Source organism: Delphinapterus leucas, chromosome 19, assembly GCF_059928025.1.
Source record: "Delphinapterus leucas isolate spDelLeu-1000000601 "Yukka" chromosome 19, BTC_Dleu_Yukka2, whole genome shotgun sequence".
In the NCBI taxonomy this organism is placed as follows: domain Eukaryota; kingdom Metazoa; phylum Chordata; class Mammalia; order Artiodactyla; family Monodontidae; genus Delphinapterus; species Delphinapterus leucas.
The window spans coordinates 45,053,877-45,077,175 of NC_143147.1; the positions used below are offsets into that span (position 1 = coordinate 45,053,877).

A 23,299-nucleotide genomic window follows, 5' to 3' on the forward strand; every position below is an offset into this window, starting at 1 on the left:
AACATCACAGGTAACTGGAAATTAAACCAAGTATATAATGCAGCTAATGAAGTATATGTTCTGGTGGTAAAACAGGCAATTTTCACTTACTATCACATTAAAACAAGAAAAGAAACAGGGAAAAGTAAATCTAATTAAAAGATCCAGAGAGATCAGATTATATGATTATGTTTAGAAAAGTCTGCATGGGGAAAAAAGATCACTGCCAAATGGTCACTGAGCCAATGACTGACCAGAGGAGATACACCCCCAATAACAAAACTCTACAGCTATTCCTCTAAAATTCCTTCTATTCTACCTTTCCACTTTCATCTCCTAATCTTCACATTCATACTGCTAAGTTTTCAGAAATATACTGAGTGGGCCCATAAAGAGCTGCTTAGAGTTCTCCTGGTCAGTAAGCCATGCTTCTCTCACTCTAATGGAAACTCAAAATGAGCATCGAATCTCAAGCAGGCAAAGGCTGACTTCAAGACAGCAGCTGGGTAGCTGGGGTATACAGGACAACTCACCTGTCTCTGTGTTTCTTTGGAATTTTGTATAGAATGTAGTACATATATTATCTGTTTGTAAAAATAAACTTTAAAAATAATGGATTGAAACATGATTTACTTCCTCTTCCCTGAGAGTTTTCTCCAAACAATAATTCATTATCAAAAGAAAAAATCTGACTCTTGCAGTAACTGCCCTGGTTTACTAGTGTATTAAAACAAAGGTTATGTCTCTTTCTCTTGTACCATCACTTTGAATCTGAACTAAGACAAACATGCATAACATTTTCCCCCCTAGAAAACTGGCAGTTCTTTTAGGAAACACTGCCATGAAGAGAACAATGGCCTTTTAATTATAATCTCACAAAAACTGGAGTTCCCAAAAAAGAAAGGGGTTTCTAAAGGAAGTTTTGCTTTAAAAATGGATTTATAAATAAGGTTTAAGTGAGTTTTCTCAGCACACTGGTTGATTTACAAAAAGCTGGCATCTAGGCTACAAAGGAACATATCCCATAACATCAAAAAAAAATTTTTTTTAATTCATCTTGCCTCCCAATTATGGTAAATTCTGTTCTTTGGAAGACTGCAATGAAACATTCCTCCTCCCCATCCCACCCCTACCCCCTGTAGACCTAATATAATATGTATACTTTACAGATACAGATATTAAACACAAACACATACATACATACAGAAGTATGCGTGCACGTGCGTGTGTAAAATCACACTCAATACTAGACAAATTTTTCTCTGCCCTAACTACAGACTTCCCTTCAATCTGACAGTTCATTGTGGACCCTTGGAGTCTGCTGATTTTTTTTTTAACGTAAGCAATTTGTGTTCTGACTTACTTTATACTATGCCTAATAGAATTGGACAAAGAGATAAAAGACAATAATAGCTAAAACTTACTGAACACTTACTATGCCATTTACCTTCCCAGCAACTCTAAGGTAGTTGCTATCAAAATCCACCTATTACCGATAAGGAAATAGGCTTTAAAAATGAATTTATAAATAGGATTAGAGAAATTCAGTGACTTGCTTAGCCAACAAAGCTGGAAAGGGAAAATGCTTGAATACAAACTCAAGGCCTGGGGCTTCCCGGGTGGCGCAGTGGTTGGGAGTCCGCCTGCCGATGCAGGGGACACGGGTTCATGCCCTGGTCTGGGAGGATCCCTGAGCCATGGCCGCTGGGCCTGCGCGTCTGGAGCCTGTGCTCCGCGGCGGGAGAGGCCACAACAGTGAGAGAGCTGTGTACCGCAAAAAAAAAAAAGAAACAAACTCAAGGCCTGTATCTGATTCTAGTGTCTGAGTACTAATCACTCCGCTGCCTGCATTTATAGAAGTTCCAAGAGCTGTGAACTTCAAATGGGGGGAAGGGAAAGAAAAATCGGAGCTGGGGAGAATAATATAATCAAAACATTATTTCCAGGCAGATTTATACAAGGAGAAAAATGTATTCTCCTACTTTATATATTTCAGAGATAATCACATCCTAGCAGCACTTCAAAGAGGCAAGATTTACTATCCAGCTATATAAAATCTGATTTATAAGCTACCCCTGTCTCATATGCAGCAATTCTGAGGACATAAATTTGACATTGCTTTTTTTATTTTTATTTTTTTGGCTGCGCCCTGCGGCTTGTGGGATCTTCTTCCCTGCAAGTGGAGTCTTAACCACTGGACCACCAGGGAAGTCCCAGACCTCATTTTTGTTTTTTTTTTAAGGAGCAAGCTGGAGTGGTGCGTATGATTAAAATAAAAATGATCCTGTAAAAAAAGAACTCTAGAAGGAAATCTAGATATACATTGGGAGTAGAGTATCACAGACAGAAGCTCCTTTAGGAGAAATCTCTCACACATTTCCCTGTCCCTTTGAATGATCTCTCTAATTTCACTCATTTTCATAGCCTCAGAACCCAAGAAAGATAGCACTTCCCAATATAGTGACTTCCTCCTATTAACTATATTTAGAAGACTTTCATTTCTAGCAATGACCTTCAAGGTCACACACTCTGAACAAACACTTCAATTTTCCCACTCAATTTACAATCGTTTGGCTGCTGCCCCTGAAGACCTGAATAAATTGAACGCAGTAGAATAACTGACCAAAACTATTATAATGGAAAATAAAGGTGATTTGCATACTTTTATCCTTTTGAAAATCAGCAACGGTTCAGAATCTCCCTTTCTTCTTTATGGAGTTGCCTCAAATAACACGTTAAATCACAGGTCATTTATTCTAAGCATGTTTCAGTCATTATCATCTCCTTAAGAACAAAATGACTAGACTTCCCTGGTGGTGCAGTGGTTAAGAATCCACCTGCCAATGCAGGAGACACGGGTTCGATCCCTGGTCCGGGAAGATCCCACATGCTGCAGAGCAACTAAGCCCATGTGCCACAGCTACTGAGCCCGTGTGCTGCAACTACTGAAGCCCATGCACCGCAACTACTGAGCCCACATGCCACAACTGCTGAAGCCCCCGTGCCTAGAGCCCATGCTCCGCAACAAGAGAAGCCACTGCAATGAGAAGCCCACGCACCGCAACGAAGAGTAGCCCCCGCTCGCCGCAACTAGAGAAAGCCTGCGTGCAGCAACGAAGACCTAACGCAGCCAATATAAATAAATAAATAAAAAATTTAAAATGCGTTAAAAAAAAAAAAGAATACAATGACTATAAGGTACCAGTTAATTTTACAGTCATGCTTTAATCCAAGACACTGTCCAGACTGCCAACTAATAATATGCTGACTACATGTGAGATTCTGTAATGTTCCGTTTTTTTCCCCATCTTCTTTCCCAGAATGAGGAAGCTAAGTGAACACATCTACCTAGTGGAGTCAACACATCCCATTACAGCAAGAAAGTCTGAATATCTGGTAACAAGTAAGATTTAAAAATTAGACTCAATAAAACTTATTACTTACTTAAGGGGCTTACATAAGTAGCTTAAGATGTGTTTTGATGAAATGCGAATATTCACAAAGCTAAAACACTACAAATAAATATCTACAAATGGACAAAAGGCACTCCTAAGAAGCCAAGAGTTACTTGGCCCACCAGCCCTAAAATCACACAAAAGCATGCTGCAACATGAACAAAACAAAATATTTATTATCACACCATTATCTCCCTTTTGAGAGTAAGTAATCCCCTGCCAAATTAGAGCCTTGAGATCATTTTAAAAGGGACACTAAGAAATGAATAAGCCGTGATCTTTCGGTACACTACTGAATTACTATGTACAACAGATCCAGTTTTCGGGAAGTTGCCTACGAAAACTGCTTTAGGCATATCCTTGAACAATTATCTTTTAAAAGTAATCCTGCAATGATGTGGTAAGTAATATTGTAAATAGATTTACTTCATTTGTGGATAAGCTGCCCTCAGAATCACCCTAAAAAATAATGCCTGGCTTTAAATAATGTATACAAAAGAATTAAATATCTTTGGGACTTCCCTGGTGACACAGTGGTTAAGAATCCACCTGCCAATGCAGGGGACACGGGTTTGACCCCTGGTCCGGGAAGGTCCCACATGCCGTGGAGCAACTAAGCCCGTGTGCCACAACTACTGAGCCTACGCTCTAGAGCCTGCATGCCATAACTACTGAAACCCGTGAGCCTAGAGCCCGTGCTCTGCAATAAGAGAAGCCAATGCAATGAGAAACCCGCACACCGCAAGGAAGAGTAGCCCCCACTCACCGCAACTAGAGAAAGCCCACACATAGCAACGAAGACACAACACAGTGAAAAATAAATAAAACTATAAAAAATAATAAAAACAGCTTTATTTAAAAAAAGAATTAAATACCTTTAAAAAATAAATTTTCCGTTGAAATATTAACCCTTCTAAAATCACTAATAACCAGCACCACGATCACTATATAAAAAAGAAACATTTGTTATTATTAAGGGCTTACTCTATACCAGGTTCCCTATTAAGTGCTTTGCAAGCCCTCTTTTATTTTTCACAACGATTCAATGATAGAGGCACTGTTTATAATCTCCATTTTGTAGACGAGGATACTGAGATGTTTAGGGAGACCACCAAGCTAAGAATGGCAGACCAGGATACAAATCCAAGTCTGGTTGGTTTCAGAGCCTGAGTTTTAACCCTCATGTTAGTACTGGAGCGAAAAAAAAAAAATAAAAAGTTCACAGTTACAAAGCACTTTTCTGTTTTTGAGATACTTTCATGAAGAGTGAATCAACTCTTTATAAAAGGAAGTGATTAAATGCAATTTGGTATGCTGTATTGAATCCTGGAATAGCAAAAGGATATTTGTGTTGAAACAGGTGAAATAAAGTCTGTACTTCAGTTTATAGTAATGTACCAACGCCAATTTCTTAGTTTTGACAAAGGTACCATGGTTATGTAAGATGTTAACATTAAGTAAAACTGTGTGAAGATAGGTATATGAGAACTTTCTGTACGGTCTTTGCAACTTTTCTCTAAATCTAAAAACCCGCCCCCAAAATGAGATTTAAAAAAAAACCAAAAACCTAAGTTAGTAATAACTGATAAAATGAAAACTGATGATTAAAATTCCTAAGGTGAGAATACACATAAAAAGATCTCCACAAAGTCTATCATAAAGGAAAACAAAAATTGTTTCCTTCCTCTGCAAGAATTTAAAAACCGAAAAGCACTGAGATGGGCACTTGCCCTTATAACAGAGCAGCCTCCAATGATTCCACTTACTCAACACTCTGATCCTGTAGAAATTACCAGCAACTCATCTTTTAGTACCAAATACAACATTACTTACTTGGGGCATCCAGACACAGACTAAGTGAACATGTTACCTCCTACATCATTCTTACCCAGTGCCTACCACATACTGACACTCTCACACATGCCTAAATTCTACCAGCTCTGGTACTCCTTTATGGACGCCGGGCATGAAGAGCATCACGCATTTCTAATTTCGCTTCTATATAATATTTTAATTTTATAACTATTCTCCTATTTATTGATATATATTTAGGGATAAAAGAATTCATATAATTAAAGTACTAAATTAAATGAGGTCATTAATAGATGATTTAACATTGCCCACGAGGACAACAAACATATTCTGACAAAAATCCTTCTCAAATTTACAAAGTGATCTAGAGAGACTTCAGTTTTTCAACATTTATCATCTCAGGCTGACAGCAAACCACCACAAACCTTCTAAAGCCTAAATAGAAATTACAATAATCAGAAAGTACGTCACGTTAGATCTGTTTCTCAAGAATAGCTGTCATTTATTAAGCATTTACTATATGTCAGGCATTATTTAAGTTTTTAAAACAAATTAGTCCTTCATGTTGTTGTAGGGGGCTCCCTGTGCACTGCAGGATGTTTAAAGTATCCTTGAACTCTACCTACTAGATGCCAGTAGCAACCTTCCCATCAGTTGTGACAACCAAAAGTGTTTCCTGACAATGCCAACTGTCTCCCAGGAAGCAAAATCGCCCCTAGTTGAGAACCACTGTCATAATCTCATGTGGCTTCTACATGCTGGCTAGCACACGGATAAAATACATACTTTTTCTGAGAAAAAAAATGTTACTTTTCATAAAACAGCTTTCCAAAATAAGTTCATATTAAAAGAAGCTGGCAGTTTAACTAGAACCATTGCTAAAGGCCACACCGGGCCAAGTTCTGAGAGCATGCTGCTTGTGCAGAAAAACCCTCAACAAACGAAAATATGTTTCTGGGGGTTTTTTTGTTTTGTTTTTTTAAACTAATTCAGTAGTCTGTGCTTTGGCAGACAGGACAGAGCAATGGAAGAAGGGCATTCCCAGGGGCAGTTCTCAGAGTGATGGTAGAACTCAGAAGGCTTAGAAGACAAGATCAAAGGGGCTAAGCCGCTGAGCCAAAGGATTTAGGAGACCTGAGCTCACAAACAAAAAGCAAAGTACATGTGGTGGGGCTGTCAAGAGAGTCTCTGGAGTGGCAGATTCTGGTGTAAACATTAACTGAAGTTGGAATACCTCAAAATGCCTCTAAGAGAGAAAAGAAAAACTGCAGTAAGGAGGGAAAATCCTAATGTATGGGCAAAAGCTAGAGAATTATCACTATCACCCAAAAGTGTATCTTTCTTGCAAATGTCAATGTAGTGAGACAGAATTCTCAAAACTCTGATTATTTGTGAAGAAATCATAGCTATTTTCCTCTCGTGCCAAAGTGCTTCCTCATTCTGAATACGTTTACGTTCAAAATAATGGACTAATAAATCTGTGTCTGGAAATAAGTTTAGCTTTCGTTCCCTCAGAAAGATTTTACCATATGAACCTGTATAGCTATCAAAGGGGTCAGAACCCTTTAAATTAATATTGTAGCAATAATGTTAACCTTTGCCTAATGTCTACTTCATAATCACGGCAGCAGCAGCCATCATTTCATGAACTCTCATAAGCCAGGCACTTTCACAGATGCTTTTTATGCAAGAGCTCAATTAATACTCCTAACGACTCTCTAAGTTGGTACCTCTCACTCTACAGAAGAGGAAACAGACTCAGGGAGGTTAACCTAGGACTTAACACTGAGAATTTTTTTACTTCAAACTATCTTTTCTCTTTCAAGTAGTATTTCATGGAAAGTCAGTTTTAACTAAAGTATAAAATGGTAAAAACAACTGCAGGAAAATGAGGTGTGTGAGATTCCCCCATAAAAGACAGGAAATGAAAATATAATAAAGTCCTATTACTTGTAGCAACGCAGACTACCAGGAATCAACCTGAAGGTCAACATAACCCCAAGAGTAGTCAGATTTTTATCAACATGCTACCCTCCAATTTCAAAGTAATTTCTCCAGATGTTCTGGTGCTTTCACATCTAGGATGCCCTTCTAAAGTGAGCTACAAGAAAACTACTAAGGCAGAACACCCTAGAAGCATTAATTCCTTTTGCAAGAGGTTCTGATATTTGCTGGTACAGTGCTGCCACCATGTGGAGCAACTTCTGAAAAAGTGGAACAAAATTCCCCCTCAAGAACAGTAAAATAGGACTCATACCCATCATCAGATTAAGAGGATTTCCATAGTAAAACAGTTCTCAGATAATTAATGCCTTTATCCGTTCAAAATTTTAACCATTTTGAGAAAACGAAACAGTTCTAAACATGTTGTATATATATACTCATGAAGGCAGTGACCAGTAATGGCTATTGGGACTCAGACCTAGGTTAGAATTCTGGCTACATTACCACTAGCTGTATGACTTTGTGATTATTCTTTTTCTTTTTTTTTTTTTTGCGGTACGCGGGCCTCTCACTGTTGCGGCCTCTCCCGTTGCGGAGCACAGGCTCCAGACGCGCAGGCTCAGCGGCCATGGCTCATGGGCCCAGCCGCTCCGCGGCATGTGGGATCTTCCTGCACCGGGGAACGAACCCGTGTCCCCTGCATCGGCAGGCGGACTCTCAACCACTGCGCCACCAGGGAAGTCCTGGGATTATTCTTTAGCCTCTTTGAGTATACACTGCTTGATCTCTAACGTGGAATAACTTTTTTTTTTTTTTTTTTTAGGTAAGAAGTGTATTTATTTAAGGAGAAACACACTCCACAGAGTGTGGGCCATCTCAGAAGGTGAGAAAGGCCTAGAATAACTTCTAATTCAGAATAACCTCTAGTTGAGAAGATACGAGGGCTATAAAAAACACTGTAAGTAAAAGCATCTGTCCCTGTGCCTGACACAGAATGCACTTAAATTTAAATTTCCCTTCTCTTAATGACATTAGGAAGGTCATCATTCGCCTCAGGACCTTCTCAGATGTTTGAGTCACTACACCTTATATCTACCACTAGATGTTGGAATTTACTTGACATTCTTGCACTCATCCATTTCTTATCAGCAGCATTTGACCCAACTGATAAAAGGAAAATCAATGATCTAAAGACAGTTGTAATACTTCTGGCAAAAAAACAGGACATACAGTTGAGATGAAAAGTATGGGTTCATGGGCTTCCCTGGTGGCACAGTGGTTGAGAGTCCGCCTGCCGATGCAGGGGACGCGGGTTCGTGCCCCGGTCCGGGAAGATCCCACATGCCGCGGAGCGGCTGGGCCCGTGAGCCGCGGCCGCGGAGCCTGCACGTCTGGAGCCTGTGCTGCGCAATGGGAGAGGCCACAACAGTGAGAGGCCCGCATACCGCAAAAAATAAACAAAAAAGTATGGGTTCAAGAATGAAAGTAGGCACGTGGGTATATGTGTTGGTTATCTTAGTCCAAATTTTCAGTTCTTCACTTAAGTAACAAGAATGAAGAGCTCAAAAAATGATTTGAATGTATGTAAAATAAGGCCAGGACAGAGTGAGGCAATCGAGGTATCCCACTCTCAGGCTTGTGCAGGTAGAGTGGGCACCTGAGAATGAATGCCTCCTTAAATTCTGTATCCTGGGCACCTTACTAGCAAGACGTCAAACAATATCAGGGAAAGGTTTTGCTACTAATAAGTCTGACAAGAATAAGAAAAATTTCCTATTTAGTTAGAGGGGAGTAGGTCCAACAATTTAATCTCTAATGCTGACACCTGTTCTAGGAAAATCTGTAATAAAGATACAATAAAACATAAGGCATTCCTGAAACAGTTTCTCACAAACCTACCAAGTAACCATAAATTTTCTCTAAAAGTTTTCTCAAAAATACTTAAGAAAATCTCCCCAAGTCACCTCCTGATTTGTTGTATAAAAACAGGTTAAGAGGGCTTCCCTGGTGGCGCAGTGGTTGGGAGTCCGCCTGCCGACGCAGGGTCCAGGAAGATCCCACATGCCGCGGAGTGGCTGGGCCCGTGAGCCATGGCCGCTGAGCCTGCGCATCCGGAGCCTGTGCTCCGCAACGGGAGAGACCACAAAAGTGATAGGCCCGCGTACCGCGCAAAAAAACCCAAAAAAACAAAAACAGGTTAAGAATTATTAAAAGCATTATGGTTTACTATAATATCATGATACTTTAAATTCAAATAGAGACCCATTCATGTGCGGCCTCTTTAAATTACCTATATATAGATAGGGGATGCAGGAAGAAAACAGGTAAAAAACAGGCATATATTAATAATTATTGAATCTGGTGATGGTAACTGAGTTCATTTTATTTATTCATTTAGTCACTCTAATTTTGAATATGTTTGAAAATTCCCATATTGAAAAGTCTAAATAAATTAATGGCATACATATACTACTTGAGTACTATGGACTGGACAAAAGCCAACCCTTCTACTACAATGAAAACTTGGAATAAATCAGACAAATTAGGCTTGTTCCAGAATTGTTCCATCCTCTCAACTGATGTGGATAAAGATCTCAAAGTGCTACGGGGGTACCAAAAAAAAAAAAAAAGCCTTTACTAAACCCTCAGTTAGTCCCTTACCCCTGAGGATCTAATTTTACAGGTTCTGCTTTGAAAAATTTACATTAGTGTAAAGATGTCTTTTTCTCCCTGAACTGGAATTGCCTATATGAGCTAGAACTCATTTTTACCTCACTCCACTCCACATTCATAGGCCCAATGAATATTTTAAAAGGTTCCGCAGGGACATGATATTCTGCTCATCTGGATGCCCAAAACTTGGAGAGCAAAGCCCAAACACTTTCAATCTTCTCATCTGTCCTCAGGTAGAAAATTTCAAGAATATTTGCTCAAAATAACAAAGTGAATCAAAAGCGATGTCAAAAATACAACTTAGTACCAGCTAAACATTCTAAAAACAGATACTACTGCTTTATAAATTTATTTCTTTATGGAATTTTTAAAAAGGTAACACGGGCTTCCCTGGTGGCACAGTGGTTGAGAGTCCGCCTGCCGATGCAGGGGACACGGGTTCATGCCCCGGTCTGGAAGGATCCCGCATGCTGCGGAGCAGCTGGGTCCGTGAGCCATGGCCGCTGAGCCTGCGCGTCCGGAGCCTGTGCTCCGCAACGGGAGAGGCCACAACAGTGAGAGGCCCATGTACCGCCAAAAAAAAAAAAAAAAAAGTGACACACAGGGCTGCTTGAGTGAAAAACGTAGGGTTGAGTGAATCTTCTAATGACAGTGGTGATTATACCCTGTAAAGTCACAGTTTAAGCATATACACCCACATCACTTCTATGCCTAGAAGGTGGCTAAAAGATTGCTGATAGTAATTAGAACAACAGTATCTTTTCAAAAGTGTGGCTTACTTCATTTTTTGACCTTGATACTAAGTTTCAAAGATAATAAATAGAAGCCAAGATTACCCAAAGAGTAAGATGAACCAAATGAAGTATCAAAGCATAGATCTGAGCAGGTAATTTGCAAGTGAGACACGTCTATTTCACAGCAAATCCAACTCTCTCTTTCAAAAAGTTCAACAGTGAAATATTCAGAGGTTATCCACTGATTAGCTCAGTGTTATTCAACTCCACATAAAGAATGCCTTAGGCAAAAAAAGGAGAGAAAGTGGCTAAGTTCCTCCATCTTCTCAGTAATGATACTTAATGACCAATCACTCAATTCAAATGAACTTCAGTTACTAGCAAAGCCAATGTACCACTTTGAGACCTACTCTCCTTCATTATATAGGCAAAATTAAAAATGTCAATAGGAGAAATGAAAGATCTCAAAACTTTAAGGTAAAGTTTCTTTAAGAAAATGATGAAAGAACGGGTTTGTTTCTGAGCAAACACAGGGCTAAGTATGATACAAAGGTTTGCTTTAAGACCCTTGTATTTTAGATACATGCACCCCAATGTTCACAGCAGCACTATTTACTACAGCCAAGACATGGAAACAGGGGCTTCCCTGGTGGCGCAGTGGTTAAGACTCCATGCTCCCAACGCAGGGGGCCTGGGTTCAATCACTGGTCAGGGAACTAGATCCCACATGCATGCCGCAACTAAGAGTTCGCATGCCACACCTAAGGAGCCCGCGAGCCGCAACTAAGACCCAGCACAACCAAACAAATACATAAACTCAATTAAAAAAAAAGTCTAATCTTTAAAAAACAAAGACATGGAAACAACCCAAATGCCCATCAACAGAAGAATGGCTTAAGAAGATGTAGGGTGTGTGTGTGTGTGTATATATACACACACACACAATGGAATATTAGCCACAAAAAAGAAGAAAATATTGCCATTTGCAGTAACATGGATAGACCTGGAGAACATGATACTAAGTGAAGTAAGTCAGACAGAGAAAGACAAATATTATATCACTTACATGTGGAATCTAAAAAATAATACAAATGAATCTATATACGAAACAGAAACAGACTCACAGACATAGAAAACAAACCTATGGTTACCAAAGGGGAAAGGCGGGGGATAAATTAGGAGGTTGGGGGCTTCCCTGGTGGCGCAGTGGTTGAGAGTCCGCCTGCCGATGCAGGGGACACGGGTTCGTGCCCCGGTCCGGGAAGATCCCACATGCCGCAGAGCAGCTGGGCCCGTGAGCCATGGCCGCTGAGCCTGCACGTCCGGAGCCTGTGCTCCACAACGCAACGGGAGAGGCCACAACAGTGAGAGGCCCGCGTACCGCAAAAAAAAAAAAAAAAAAAAAAATTAGGAGGTTGGGATTAACATATACACACTACTACATATAAGAGAGATAACCAACAAGGACCTACTGTATAGCACAGAGAACTATACTCAATATTTTATAATAACCTATAAGGAAAAAGAATCTGAAAAAGTGTGTGTGTATATATGTATGTGTATGTGTATATATATATATATATATATATGAATCGCTGTGCTAACACAATACTGTAAATCAACTATACTTCAATTAAAAAAAGTTTTTAATAAAAAATAAAAATATTGGGCTTCCCAGATGGCGCAGTGGTTGAGAGTTTGCCTGCCGATGCAGGGAACACAGGTTCATGCCCCGGTCCGGGAAGGTCCCACATGCCGCGGAGCGGCTGGGCCCGTGAGCCATGGCCGCTGAGCCTGCGCGTCTGGAGCCTGTGCTCCGCAATGGGAGAGGCCACAACAGTGAGAGGCCCGCGTACCACACACACACACAAAAAAAAAAAAAAAAAAAAATTAACCTAGAAAAATTAAAAAATAAAACAGAAAAGCAACAGGATTTACTGTATAACACGGGGACAATAGTCAATATCTTATAATAATCTATAATGGAAAATAGTCTGAAAATACATATATATAAAAAACAGAATCACTTTGCTGTACGTGTGAAACTAACACAATATTGTAAATCAACGACACTTCAATTAAAAAAAAAACCACCCTTGTATTTTAGTACTTGGTTTTCAGCTCAGAAACATGTAGGGTGTGAGACAGACAATCTGTGGGACACACAGAAGTCATGCTTCACATAGCTAACCTATGGCTCAATGTCCCAAAGATAAAATTTATTTTAAACATGCTTTTTAAAGGGACCCGTTTTAAATACTGCTCTCTTATAAACGCAGAAACATATTACCATTGGATTTGAATCTGCTATGAGATCCCGCAGAGAGTCCAGAAATCCCTGATCTTCCACCATTTGGGCATTGATGTCATGGAGTTTTGCCACACAGACTGCTGCTGTCTTCCGAACATAGGGATCTTCATCCTTTAAGCACTTGCGGAGGGGCTCACAGAGATATTCTGTAATCTTGTCCACCCGGATGCACCCCATGGTTCTGACTGCCAAGGCCCGAATCAGAGGATTGGGATCTTCACAGTCCTAGAAAAAACAATCATTGACAACTACAGGTGTACATAAACCAGAAAACTAAACAGTCTGGTTTATATAAGCAACAAAAGAATATTTAATTAATGTAGGCTTCCAGTTTCATTCTACACCAGAACCCACATCTCCCATACGATTCCTTTCCTAAGTACAACAGTTGCCTTTTTAAGAGTTTAGGCTAGGAATTCATTTAACTGCTTTACATACACAATGAAGAAATGTCCTATAGGATTCATTCCAAAGCTGGGCAGAAGCTTACATAGCTGGTGTTACCATCCCCATGGCCATTGTTGGACCTGCACTAAAAGCAGAAAAGGGCTTTGGGCTTGTATTCTGGTACACGATAAAATCAGAAATTGGGGCTTCCCTGGTGGCGCAGTGGTTGAGAGTCTGCCTGCCAATGCAGGGGACACAGGTTCGTGCCCCGGTCCGGAAGATCCCACAGGCCGCGGAGCGGCTGGGCCCGTGAGCCATGGGCACTGAGCCTGCGCGTCCGGAGCCTGTGCTCCTTAACAGGAGAGGCCACAACAGTGAGAGGCCCGCGTACCACAAAAAAACCCAACAACAACAACAAAAAATCAGAAATTGGAAAGATATGTCCCACTCCACAAATATTAAGCAGGGAGAAAAGAGGGCTGGATATCTGGGGCCTACAGCCAAGAAAGCAAAGGAGAATCTAGAAGCTGGTTTGGGCCCGACATAAGTTCCTTGCGTGAAGCAGCAGAGAGGGCCCTCTGAAATCCTGATTAACATACATTCTCCTTTCCTAGCAAGTGCCTCCAAATACAGTACAAATAGAACACTTGCCAAGAAGGAACACCCCTTAAATTGCCCTATATTAAAAAATTTCTTTAAACATTATAAACCTATGCACATGCTAACTTCCAAAAAATGTAAACTAAATTCTTTCCAATGATATCATCCATCTATGAATCACCAGACAGAAAGAATGAAATCTTATAATGATCCTGTACATTGTAGCTAAACACAGAAAAAGAACAAAAATTCCATGAGAAGAAAGCAAGCATGTTTATTTTCCAAAACAATTTAATAGAAGCTAATTTTAGAAATGCTGTCTGATTTTTGCTTTTAATGTAGACTAAATTCCAGGCAGAGGAAAAAGAAGTAAACAAAACAAAACAAAACAAAAACCCTAATAAGAACAACCTTATTATTGTGTTCATCAAATCTAATGATAGAATTCTGACTGGATATCCAATAATATTAAGGACTTTCTATAATGATCAGCTGATTAGATGATTTTTTCATTCTTAAGATGTTTGGGATTTGCTTTAAAATCATCCAGTAGGAGAGGAGGTGGGGGTCAGGAAAGCACGTATGGAGAGTTTAAGTTAAACAAAACTGGCCATAGGTTGGTAACTACTGAAACTACAAGGTAGATATTTAGGAATTTATTATACTATTCCCTCAACCTGAATATGTTTGAAAATTTCCACAATAACAAAAAAGTTAATCAACTATTGTAAGATCTATTCAATAAAACAAAATTAAAAGGTAGCTCCTGTAGTTTCCACTACGTCTGAACCATAAGCATAATTTCTACAAAGATAAAATAGGTAAAGCCCCAGGTTACTGACACTACAATGATATGCCCAACCTTTGTCAGCCTTGGAAGATAAAACGGTGAGGTTTCACCTGGCTTTCTTCTCCCACCTGGCAAGGATGCACCAAGCCCAGCTGACAGAAGGCTCACCATATGGTCTGAACTGGATGACAAACTCTGGCATACAGAATGCTTAAATCATGAATATTCCTACTCAATGGCCAATACTTCTCTAGAGGCCCTCTTTTGGAACAGAGGTTGCTTATTTGCAATGCAGACACTAACCATATCACTTCTGAAAAGGTTTTCTGAGGTAGAAGAGACTGTTCTTAAGTCCCTGGGAAAAAGTTACCTTCACAAAGCTGTTGACAGCCATGATGGCCATGTCTGGCTGACTCTTGGCATAGTTCATCAAGTAGAGATACACGAGCTTCTTTAGTTCCAGGTTGTCAGTCTGCATACAATTCACTACATCTGGAAAGAGAGAGCTGAGAAAAGAGGAAGGGAAAGCGAACAGATGTTGGTGCCAGGCTGTTGGACAGAACACAAAGAAACAGCCTTAATTTAAAAAGTGATTTGATGTGAGGACAAATGTCCACTAGTGATAATACTTACCACAGAAATGAATTACTAAAGAATTTATAATAATGATCCCAAGAAGATGTCTAAAAATAGATTTTTAAAAAACTTTTTACTATGAAAATTTTCAGATTAGAGACAGTTTAATGAACCCATGTATCCATCACCCAGCTGCAAACAAATATTGATACATACCCGATCTTGTTTCATACACAACCTCAACCCACTTGCCTTCCCCCAGTCCCTACCCCATCTAGTTGCTCTAAACAATTTCGAAACAAATCCTGCACATACATTTCATATATAATATTTTAGTGTATATCTTTACAAACTTTTAAAAAAATCACTATGTCACACACAAAAAATTAACCATAATTTTTCATATCAATTCTTTGCAGTTCAAAGCACTACAGTTGTTATGCTTTTTAAGGCACATATTCTTCCATCCCTGACCAGTGGGAACTTATTTGATTAGTTTCCTTATTAAAACAGTTCTCAGATAATTAGGGTCTTTGTTCAAAATTTTAACCATTTTCAGAAAATGAAACAGTTCTATACGTGTGTGCCACGTACACATTTAAGTTCTATTGTATATATACGCCCATGAAGGAAGTGACCAGTAACAGGTATTGGGACTCAGACCCTAGGTTAGAATCCTGGCTACATTACCACTAGCTGTATGACTTTGGGATTCTTCTTTAGCCTCTCCAAGTATACACTGCTTGATCTCTAACATGGAATAACTTCTAATTCAGAATAACCTCTAGTTCAGAAGATACGAGGACTATAAAAAACACTGTAAGTAAAAGCATCTGTCCCTGTGCCTGACACAGAATGCACTTAAATTTAAACTTCCCTTTTCTTAATGACATTAGGAAGGTCATCATTAGCCTTAGGACCTTCTCAGATGTTTGAGTTACTACACCTTACATCCACCACTAGATGCTGGAATTTACTTGGCCTTCTTGCACTCATCCATTTCTTATCAGCAGCATTTGACCCAAATAATAAAAGGAAAATCAATGCATTTCATATTAACATAAATATTTTAAAGTAAAAGTCCACCTATTTTACTTATTTTTTTAAATTAAGATGACATTGTTTTAATTTTTGCCAATCTCTTTAATGTCTACTTTAAACAAAAACAGCTGGATTCTCACACATGCTCCTGCATTCAACCTGTGGTAGAATGTTGTTTAGCTGAAGTGTAAGAAGAAAATCCATTTGCATACACATATATAAATTGGAAAATGGAGGAGTATTTTAATAGCTTTTTCATATAACTGGATGTTCTCCTTTGATACATTAAAGCTAGACAAATGGTTGTTTTTCTTTTTGTTTTTAGTCCACAAATGGTAGTTTCTTAAAAGTTAGGTACAATATGGAATCTGAAACCATATCAATAAACTTTCTGTACTTGGTTGCATTAAATTCCATTCATTTATCACTTATTTTGAATGGATATTTTACCCATGCATAATTTTGTGATGTATGCACTGGTCATTTGGAAAATATTGGTTCAATGAGTTATGCAGGTCTTCTCTATGGTGGCATATTTCATTATACAGCAGCAAATAATCACAGTCATTAATTTCACCACCAATCTCATCAGAAAAATCTCTAAGTACTGGGAAGCTATCAAGCTCACGATGGGAGATAGAAGTTTTCCAACACTCTAATTTTTACTTTAAAGTCGAAATTTATCTACTGTCAAATTTTTTCCCTTGAAGTGACAGGTTCACTTTGTTCATTTTCTATAAAATGTCTCCCAAATACTTAAGTCTGATTAACTATAGTTCTGTCTGTTAATCTTTCTTTCACAAAGAAATGGTGTTCCCAAGTCAAACAACTGTGCAAGGGCTTTTTTTCAAGTCAACTGTCACACTTTGCTATGCAGTAGAAGTACTTTATGCCTAATTCCTATTTCATCACACAGAATATTAAAAAGACCTGAACTCAAGGTTCAAGGTTTACTGAAATAAATTTTTAGTGCTTCATGCAGGACAGTCCTAAGGGAAACTGCCCTTTTTTCCTGCAAGCACATGATGGTGAAGAATACAATGACTACTTTTACAGTTTGGCACCACTGCCTTAATTCACACTAAGGCACCAGCCATGCAAATGTCAACACAGTGAAAAGGGTAAATAACACCTAAGTATTATTACAGCTTTGACTTCATGGATTTCATGGAAAGGATCTCGGGAATCCTCAAGGGCCTGCAGACAATCCTTACTTATTTCCAAATGGCCTTCCTAAATTACAGGAAGAAAGGGAGGGGAAAAAAAAGACCCTTTGGATTTTGTTACCACTGATTTTCATCTTGAATTCGGCAATTAAAGGCAGAGTTGTAAAGTTGAGGGCACTGGCTTGAGCCAATTAAAGTACACATGGGCTTCTGCTTCTCAGTATATTTTTATCATCTTCTCAAACTACCTCAGCAACAGATTTGTAACTGTGTCAGCTCTCAAGAGGTTTTATGCTAGATCTGTACGCAAGTGAAATCAAACTCGTTTCACTCTTAAAAAAAACAAAAAAAAATTAGTCACAGAGTTAATATAAAAGCAACTACACTTCCTGATGTTTCCAGTGGGACAAACTCATTCTTATATGTTCTGACTGTAATAGCTTTAAATAAAGAGCAGTAGGGCTTCCCTGGTGGCACAGTGGTTGAGAATCTGCCTGCCAAGGCAGGGGACACGCGTTCGAGCCCTGGTCTGGGAAGATCCCACATGTCGCGAAGCAACTGGGCCCATGCGTCACAACTACTGAGCCTGCGCGTCTGAAGCCTGTGCTCCGCAACAAGAGGCCATGACAGTGAGAGGCCCGCGCACCGCGATGAAGAGTGGCCCCCACTTGCCACAACTAGAGAAAGCCCTCACACAGAAACGAAGACCCAACACAGCCATAAATAAATAAATAAATAAATTTAAATCATATGGGCTTCTAAGAAGACCGCTGCTTAAAAAAAAAAAAAAAAAAAAAAAAAAGCAGTAAAAGCCATAGAGTAAGAGTCTAAAATGAGCAAAGCAGAAGAGATTACCCTTACCTAACATCTTTCCCCACAGTCATAGCAGCAATCACTTTCTTCACAGCCTCTTTCCTCTTTTCTTTCTTTTCATTGTTGAGTTCAGCCTTTAATTCAAAGATTTCTCCTAAAAGACAACAAACGGGTGAGGTCCCAGGATCAGAGAACTAGAGCAGAACACTGTACTGTATAGCAAGTAACACAACAGATGACCAGTGGCAGGGCTGCAACTGAAAGAAGATTATTTAAAAATTATAGGATAGGTACAGTTCAAATCCCTAGAATATTAACCAACCCATTGATAAGGATGCTATTTTGGGGTTATCGCCAGAGAGGAAGGTGTAAGCCAGATCTCAGGAAGCACAGAAGTGGGAAAAAGGAAAGATATCTCATGATATCTTACTACGATGGGGAAAGAACGGCATCGGAGGGATGATCTCCCGTCAGAATTTCAAAGTCCTGGGAAAAAAATAAATGCAGGCAGCAAACAGGTTCACAAATCAATGTTTTCAAACCAGAAGAGACTCCTCATTCACCTACTCTCAACTCCACAAACAACTGAGGCTCAAAGGTCACTAAGTGAGCGAGTGACAGAGCTGGCCTTAGAACTGTTTCTCCCGACTCTTTAATCCAGTGTTTCTCAAAGTTGGCTACACACTATTACCCGGGAAGTATCTAGAAATGCCAATGCTCAGGCTCCACTCTGGACCAAATAAATCAGAATGTCAAGGAGTAGAACTCCTACGTTCATATTTTTTAAAGTTTCCTCAAGTGATTCTAATGTATAATCAGGGTTGAGAATCACTGCTCTAATTAGTACTTTAAGATGATAATGGGCTTTAAGGCCCTATCCTGTTCAATCTAAGAACAGAAATAATAATCCTGAAGCTTCAAAAATGGTACAAACCAGAGTCATTTCTAAAGGTATAATCTTAAATGACTGACTGCTCAGGCCCTGCACCGTGAAATGCCAGGACTGTCACCACTATTTTAAGGCCCAGGCTCACCTACCTTCAGAAAGCTGGAGCTGAAATAAGAAAAAAGGTTAACCACCCTCAACTGGTTTTAAAAGAAAGGAGAAAATATACTATAAGACCACGAAAAAGAAGTTGACTATTGTCACGTCAACTTTCAATCCACAGAATTGCCTCATTTTCTTCCACCTTTATGACTGTTCTTGATGTTCACTTTAACCTCGTTCACCAGTATAGAAATAGTGGGGGCAGCAAACTAGGTGATCTGCTGAAGCCTCTAAATGGGAAGGATGAACTGGCAAGAAGCACAGAAGTTGAGCACTAAAAAAGCCTGTTACATCAAAATCCATCGCTAACAAAGCAAACAAACTGTTACAAAAATCACCCTTTTAAAAAAAAAAAAAAAAATCACCCTTTTATTTGACAGCTGCAAAAATAGCACAGACAGAAAAGCTGGGCCCTTTAAAGAGTCACACTCCTCTTCTCCAAGTCCTCTGCTGCCAAATCCAGCTCTTAGGGTTCCCATCATTTACTTCTGAAAACAGTAAAGGACAAGCAGCACGGTTTCAGAAAATCTGAATTGTGAATAGCAGCAGGAGCTGAAGAATCAAAACAGGATATAACTGAAATTATTCCAACTCCAACAGCATAAATTTAAAGAATATGCTCCAGTGGCAGTTCTGGTGGGTGTTACAGGAAGTAAAAGGAACACAGTCTATCCATTTTTTAAAATGTGGTATTTACCCAGCCATGATTCATCTGTAAGTCTCAAACCTTTACAAAAATCCCTGAATTAAAAAAAGGTTACCAGGACCCATTATAAGTGAAGGTTTGAAAAATTAGGTGAGTTTTAAAATTACATCTTTTTGTGTTATTATAGAAACATCTTGGTCATCAAAGCACACAAAATGTTAACAGAAGAAATAAATACATTTCAGAATGATAAGAGAATAAGAAAAAATGCTGAAAATGAATGCCAAGGGGCTAAATGCTTTTGTACGCTATAAGCAGTAAAAACAGCAAGAAGTTGGGTGGAGCCAAGGAGGAGCACGGAGGCAAGGTATCTCATACATACTACAGCTTTATTAAATTCTTATCTTTCCCCCCTCCTTTTCCCCTGAATCAAATCTACCAAGCATTGCTAGCAGCTAGCAACAGTTCTCAATCTCGGCTACACATCAGAAAATTCTGCGGAGATTTTAAAAAAAACCCACGTCTAGGCCATATCCCAGACCAAAGAAATCAGGATATCTGCAGGGGTAGGACTGGACATCACCTATTGTCTTTTACTTCACTGGGCAATTCCCATGTGCAGGCAAGGCTGAAAGCCATGGACTAGTAGTAGCTAATGTAATTAAGCAACTCTCTATGGTGTTTTCTGTATTATAATAGAAGTTTACCCTTAAATAACTCCAAACGACAGAAATATGCTTGTGCTTTCTAGAAAATTTTCTGGTGCTCCAGGCCACTATGTGTGCCCTCCCATTTTCTTTTTCTTTTGAAATCATTTTAATCTTAAAGAAAAGTTGCAAAATTCCCCATCTGCTAACATTATGCCACATTTGCTTTATCATATTTTTATATATTTATACATTTTTTTCTGATTCATTGAATAAGTAAACTGTAGACATCATGTCTCTTTAGCTCTAAATATGTCAGTGTATAACTTCTAAGAACAAGGAATTATGTTACATAACTATAATACAATGATGAAAATCAGGAAATTTAACATTGATATACTGTCATTATCTAATCTATAAACCTTATTCAAAGATCTTGATAAAGTCTTTTATAGTAATTTTACCCCCATCCTCCTTGGGCCAGGATCCAATGCAGGATCATGCATTACATTTACTGTCATGTCTCTTTAGTCTCCTTTAATCTGAAACAGCTGGTCAGCCTTTGTCTTTCATGAAAATGACAATTTTAAAAAGTACAGGCCAGTCATTTTATAGAACACCCTCAGCTGTCACGGGTGTACCTTCATGATTACACTGAGATTATGCCTTTTGACAGCCATAATTCAGAAATGATGGTATGAAATCATCATGTGTGGAAGGATAAGAAAATATCAAATTTCCATGCATTGCTTTGCATAATCATTTTTTGTTAAAAATTTTAAAAATCATATGTATTAATACATGCATAGAAAAGATTGAGGATACATACCGAGTTCCCCTCAGGAACAGGACTAGGGAGGGAGATAACTTTCATTTTTACTTTTTATTGCTGTATTGCTTTAGTAGTACTCCTTGTAATAAAATGTTTATTTCCAAGTAAAAAATAAAAGAATTTGGTGCAACCACTATGGAAAACAGTATGGAGGTTCCTTAAAAAACTAGAGTTACGGGCTTCCCTGGTGGCGCAGTGGTTGAGAGTCCGCCTGCCAATGCAGGGGACACAGGTTCGTGCCCCAGTCCGGGAAGATCCCACATGCCGCGGAGCGGCTGGGCCCGTGAGCCATGGCCGCTGAGCCTGCGCGTCCGGAGCATGTGCTCCGCAACAGGAGAGGCCACAACAGTGAGAGGCCGGCGTACCACAAAAAAAACAAAAAACTAGAGTTACCATATGATCCAACAAACCCACTCTTGGGTATATATCCAGAGAAAATTCTAATTCGAAAAGATACATGCACCCCAATGTTCACGGCAGCTCTATTTACAATAGTCAGGACATGGAAGCAACCTAAGTGTCCATCCACAGATGAATGGATAAAGAAGATATGGTTTATATATACTATGGAGTATTATTCAGCAATAAAAAAGAATGAAATACTGCCATTTTCAGGAACATGGATGGACCCAGAGATTACCATACTAAGTGAAGTAAGTCAGACAAAGAAAGACAAATATATGGTATCACTTATACGTGGAATCTAAAAAATGATACAAATGGACTTATTTACAAAACAGAAACACTCAGACACAGAAAATAAACTTATGGTTACCAAACAGGAGGGGAAGAAGGGATAAATCAGGACCTTGGGATTAGCAGATACAAACTAGTATATATTAAATAAACGACAAGGTCCTACTGTATAGCACAGGGAACTATATTCAATATCTTGTAATAATCTATAATGGGAAAGAATCTGAAAAAGAATATATATATGTATACATATACACACACACACACACAACTGAATCACTTTGTTGTGCACCAGAAACGAACACAACATTGTAAACCAATTGCACTCAATTTTTTTAAAAGAGAAAATAAATGTGCTTCTTCCTTTTACCCTCCTCAGATCTATCAATCTTCAACGGATCAATCTTGGATCTCTTCCTTTCACTAAAACCTTCAAGTCAAAATGATGTGCACCACAGCCGTATCTTTAAAAACCCATACTTTAATAATTTACTCAATACACTTTTCTGTAGGATATCCCCAATGAGATGGTCCAAGACATACATGTCTGAAGAGGTCAGGAGCATTCTACTTGGAACAACCTTACACCACAACTTTTGAAGAATCTTCAAAAAAGGTTGCGATCAGGTTCTCATACTTACCTTTTTTATTGGTTGTGAAGTACTTGGAGTCAGTCATGGTTGTGGATCTTTAATGTGCACCTATAGCAAGAGAAAAGAATTCCTTTAACCAAGTTATTTATGTCCAGCAAGGCATTCAACTAATTTTAAGATCATTTATATACAAGAATTTCTGCACTCAGAAAGTATCTTCATCCTTACCACCATCACTGGTGATCCAAAGGGATGCAAGGATAATTAAGAATGTAATCCTTGCCTCAAAAGCTAACTGGAACAAAATCCAAAGGCCTAATGGAATAGAGTGATAATCTGAACCTATCATAGTTTTATGATTTTGTCCACAATTATCTCCTCAGAGCCTCCAAGACCTAAAGCTACATTTTTTTACAAATACATCTTCAGTTAGTCACTCCAATATTTAAAATAAGGAAAAGTTTGTTTCAAAAGATCTCCCCATTACTTTCCGTTAAAGCAAATCTGATTTACTTCCCTGCCTCAAGATGGAGTCACTCTAAGACATATATTCTGA

The 23,299-nt window shown here is 39.0% G+C and overlaps 1 protein-coding gene across 6 annotated transcripts in view; it reads right to left on the reverse strand.

The window, feature by feature from the left end:
- Window positions 1-23,299, reverse strand: part of AP2B1 (adaptor related protein complex 2 subunit beta 1) — a 124,590-nt gene that overhangs the window by 90,382 nt on the left and 10,909 nt on the right. For 5 of the 6 annotated variants that reach the window (XM_089901057.1, XM_089901052.1, XM_089901053.1 and 2 more), the window contains 4 exons: window positions 22,792-22,851; window positions 18,330-18,435; window positions 15,056-15,191; window positions 12,888-13,133 (listed from right to left, as the gene is read on the reverse strand). In XM_089901057.1, coding sequence (XP_089757183.1) covers window positions 12,888-13,133; window positions 15,056-15,191; window positions 18,330-18,435; window positions 22,792-22,828 — 525 coding nt within the window. In that variant the 5' untranslated portion in view covers window positions 22,829-22,851. Of the gene's footprint in view, window positions 1-12,887; window positions 13,134-15,055; window positions 15,235-18,329; window positions 18,436-22,791; window positions 22,852-23,299 lie in introns of those variants that run through there. The other variant, XM_089901056.1, reaches the window with a different exon arrangement.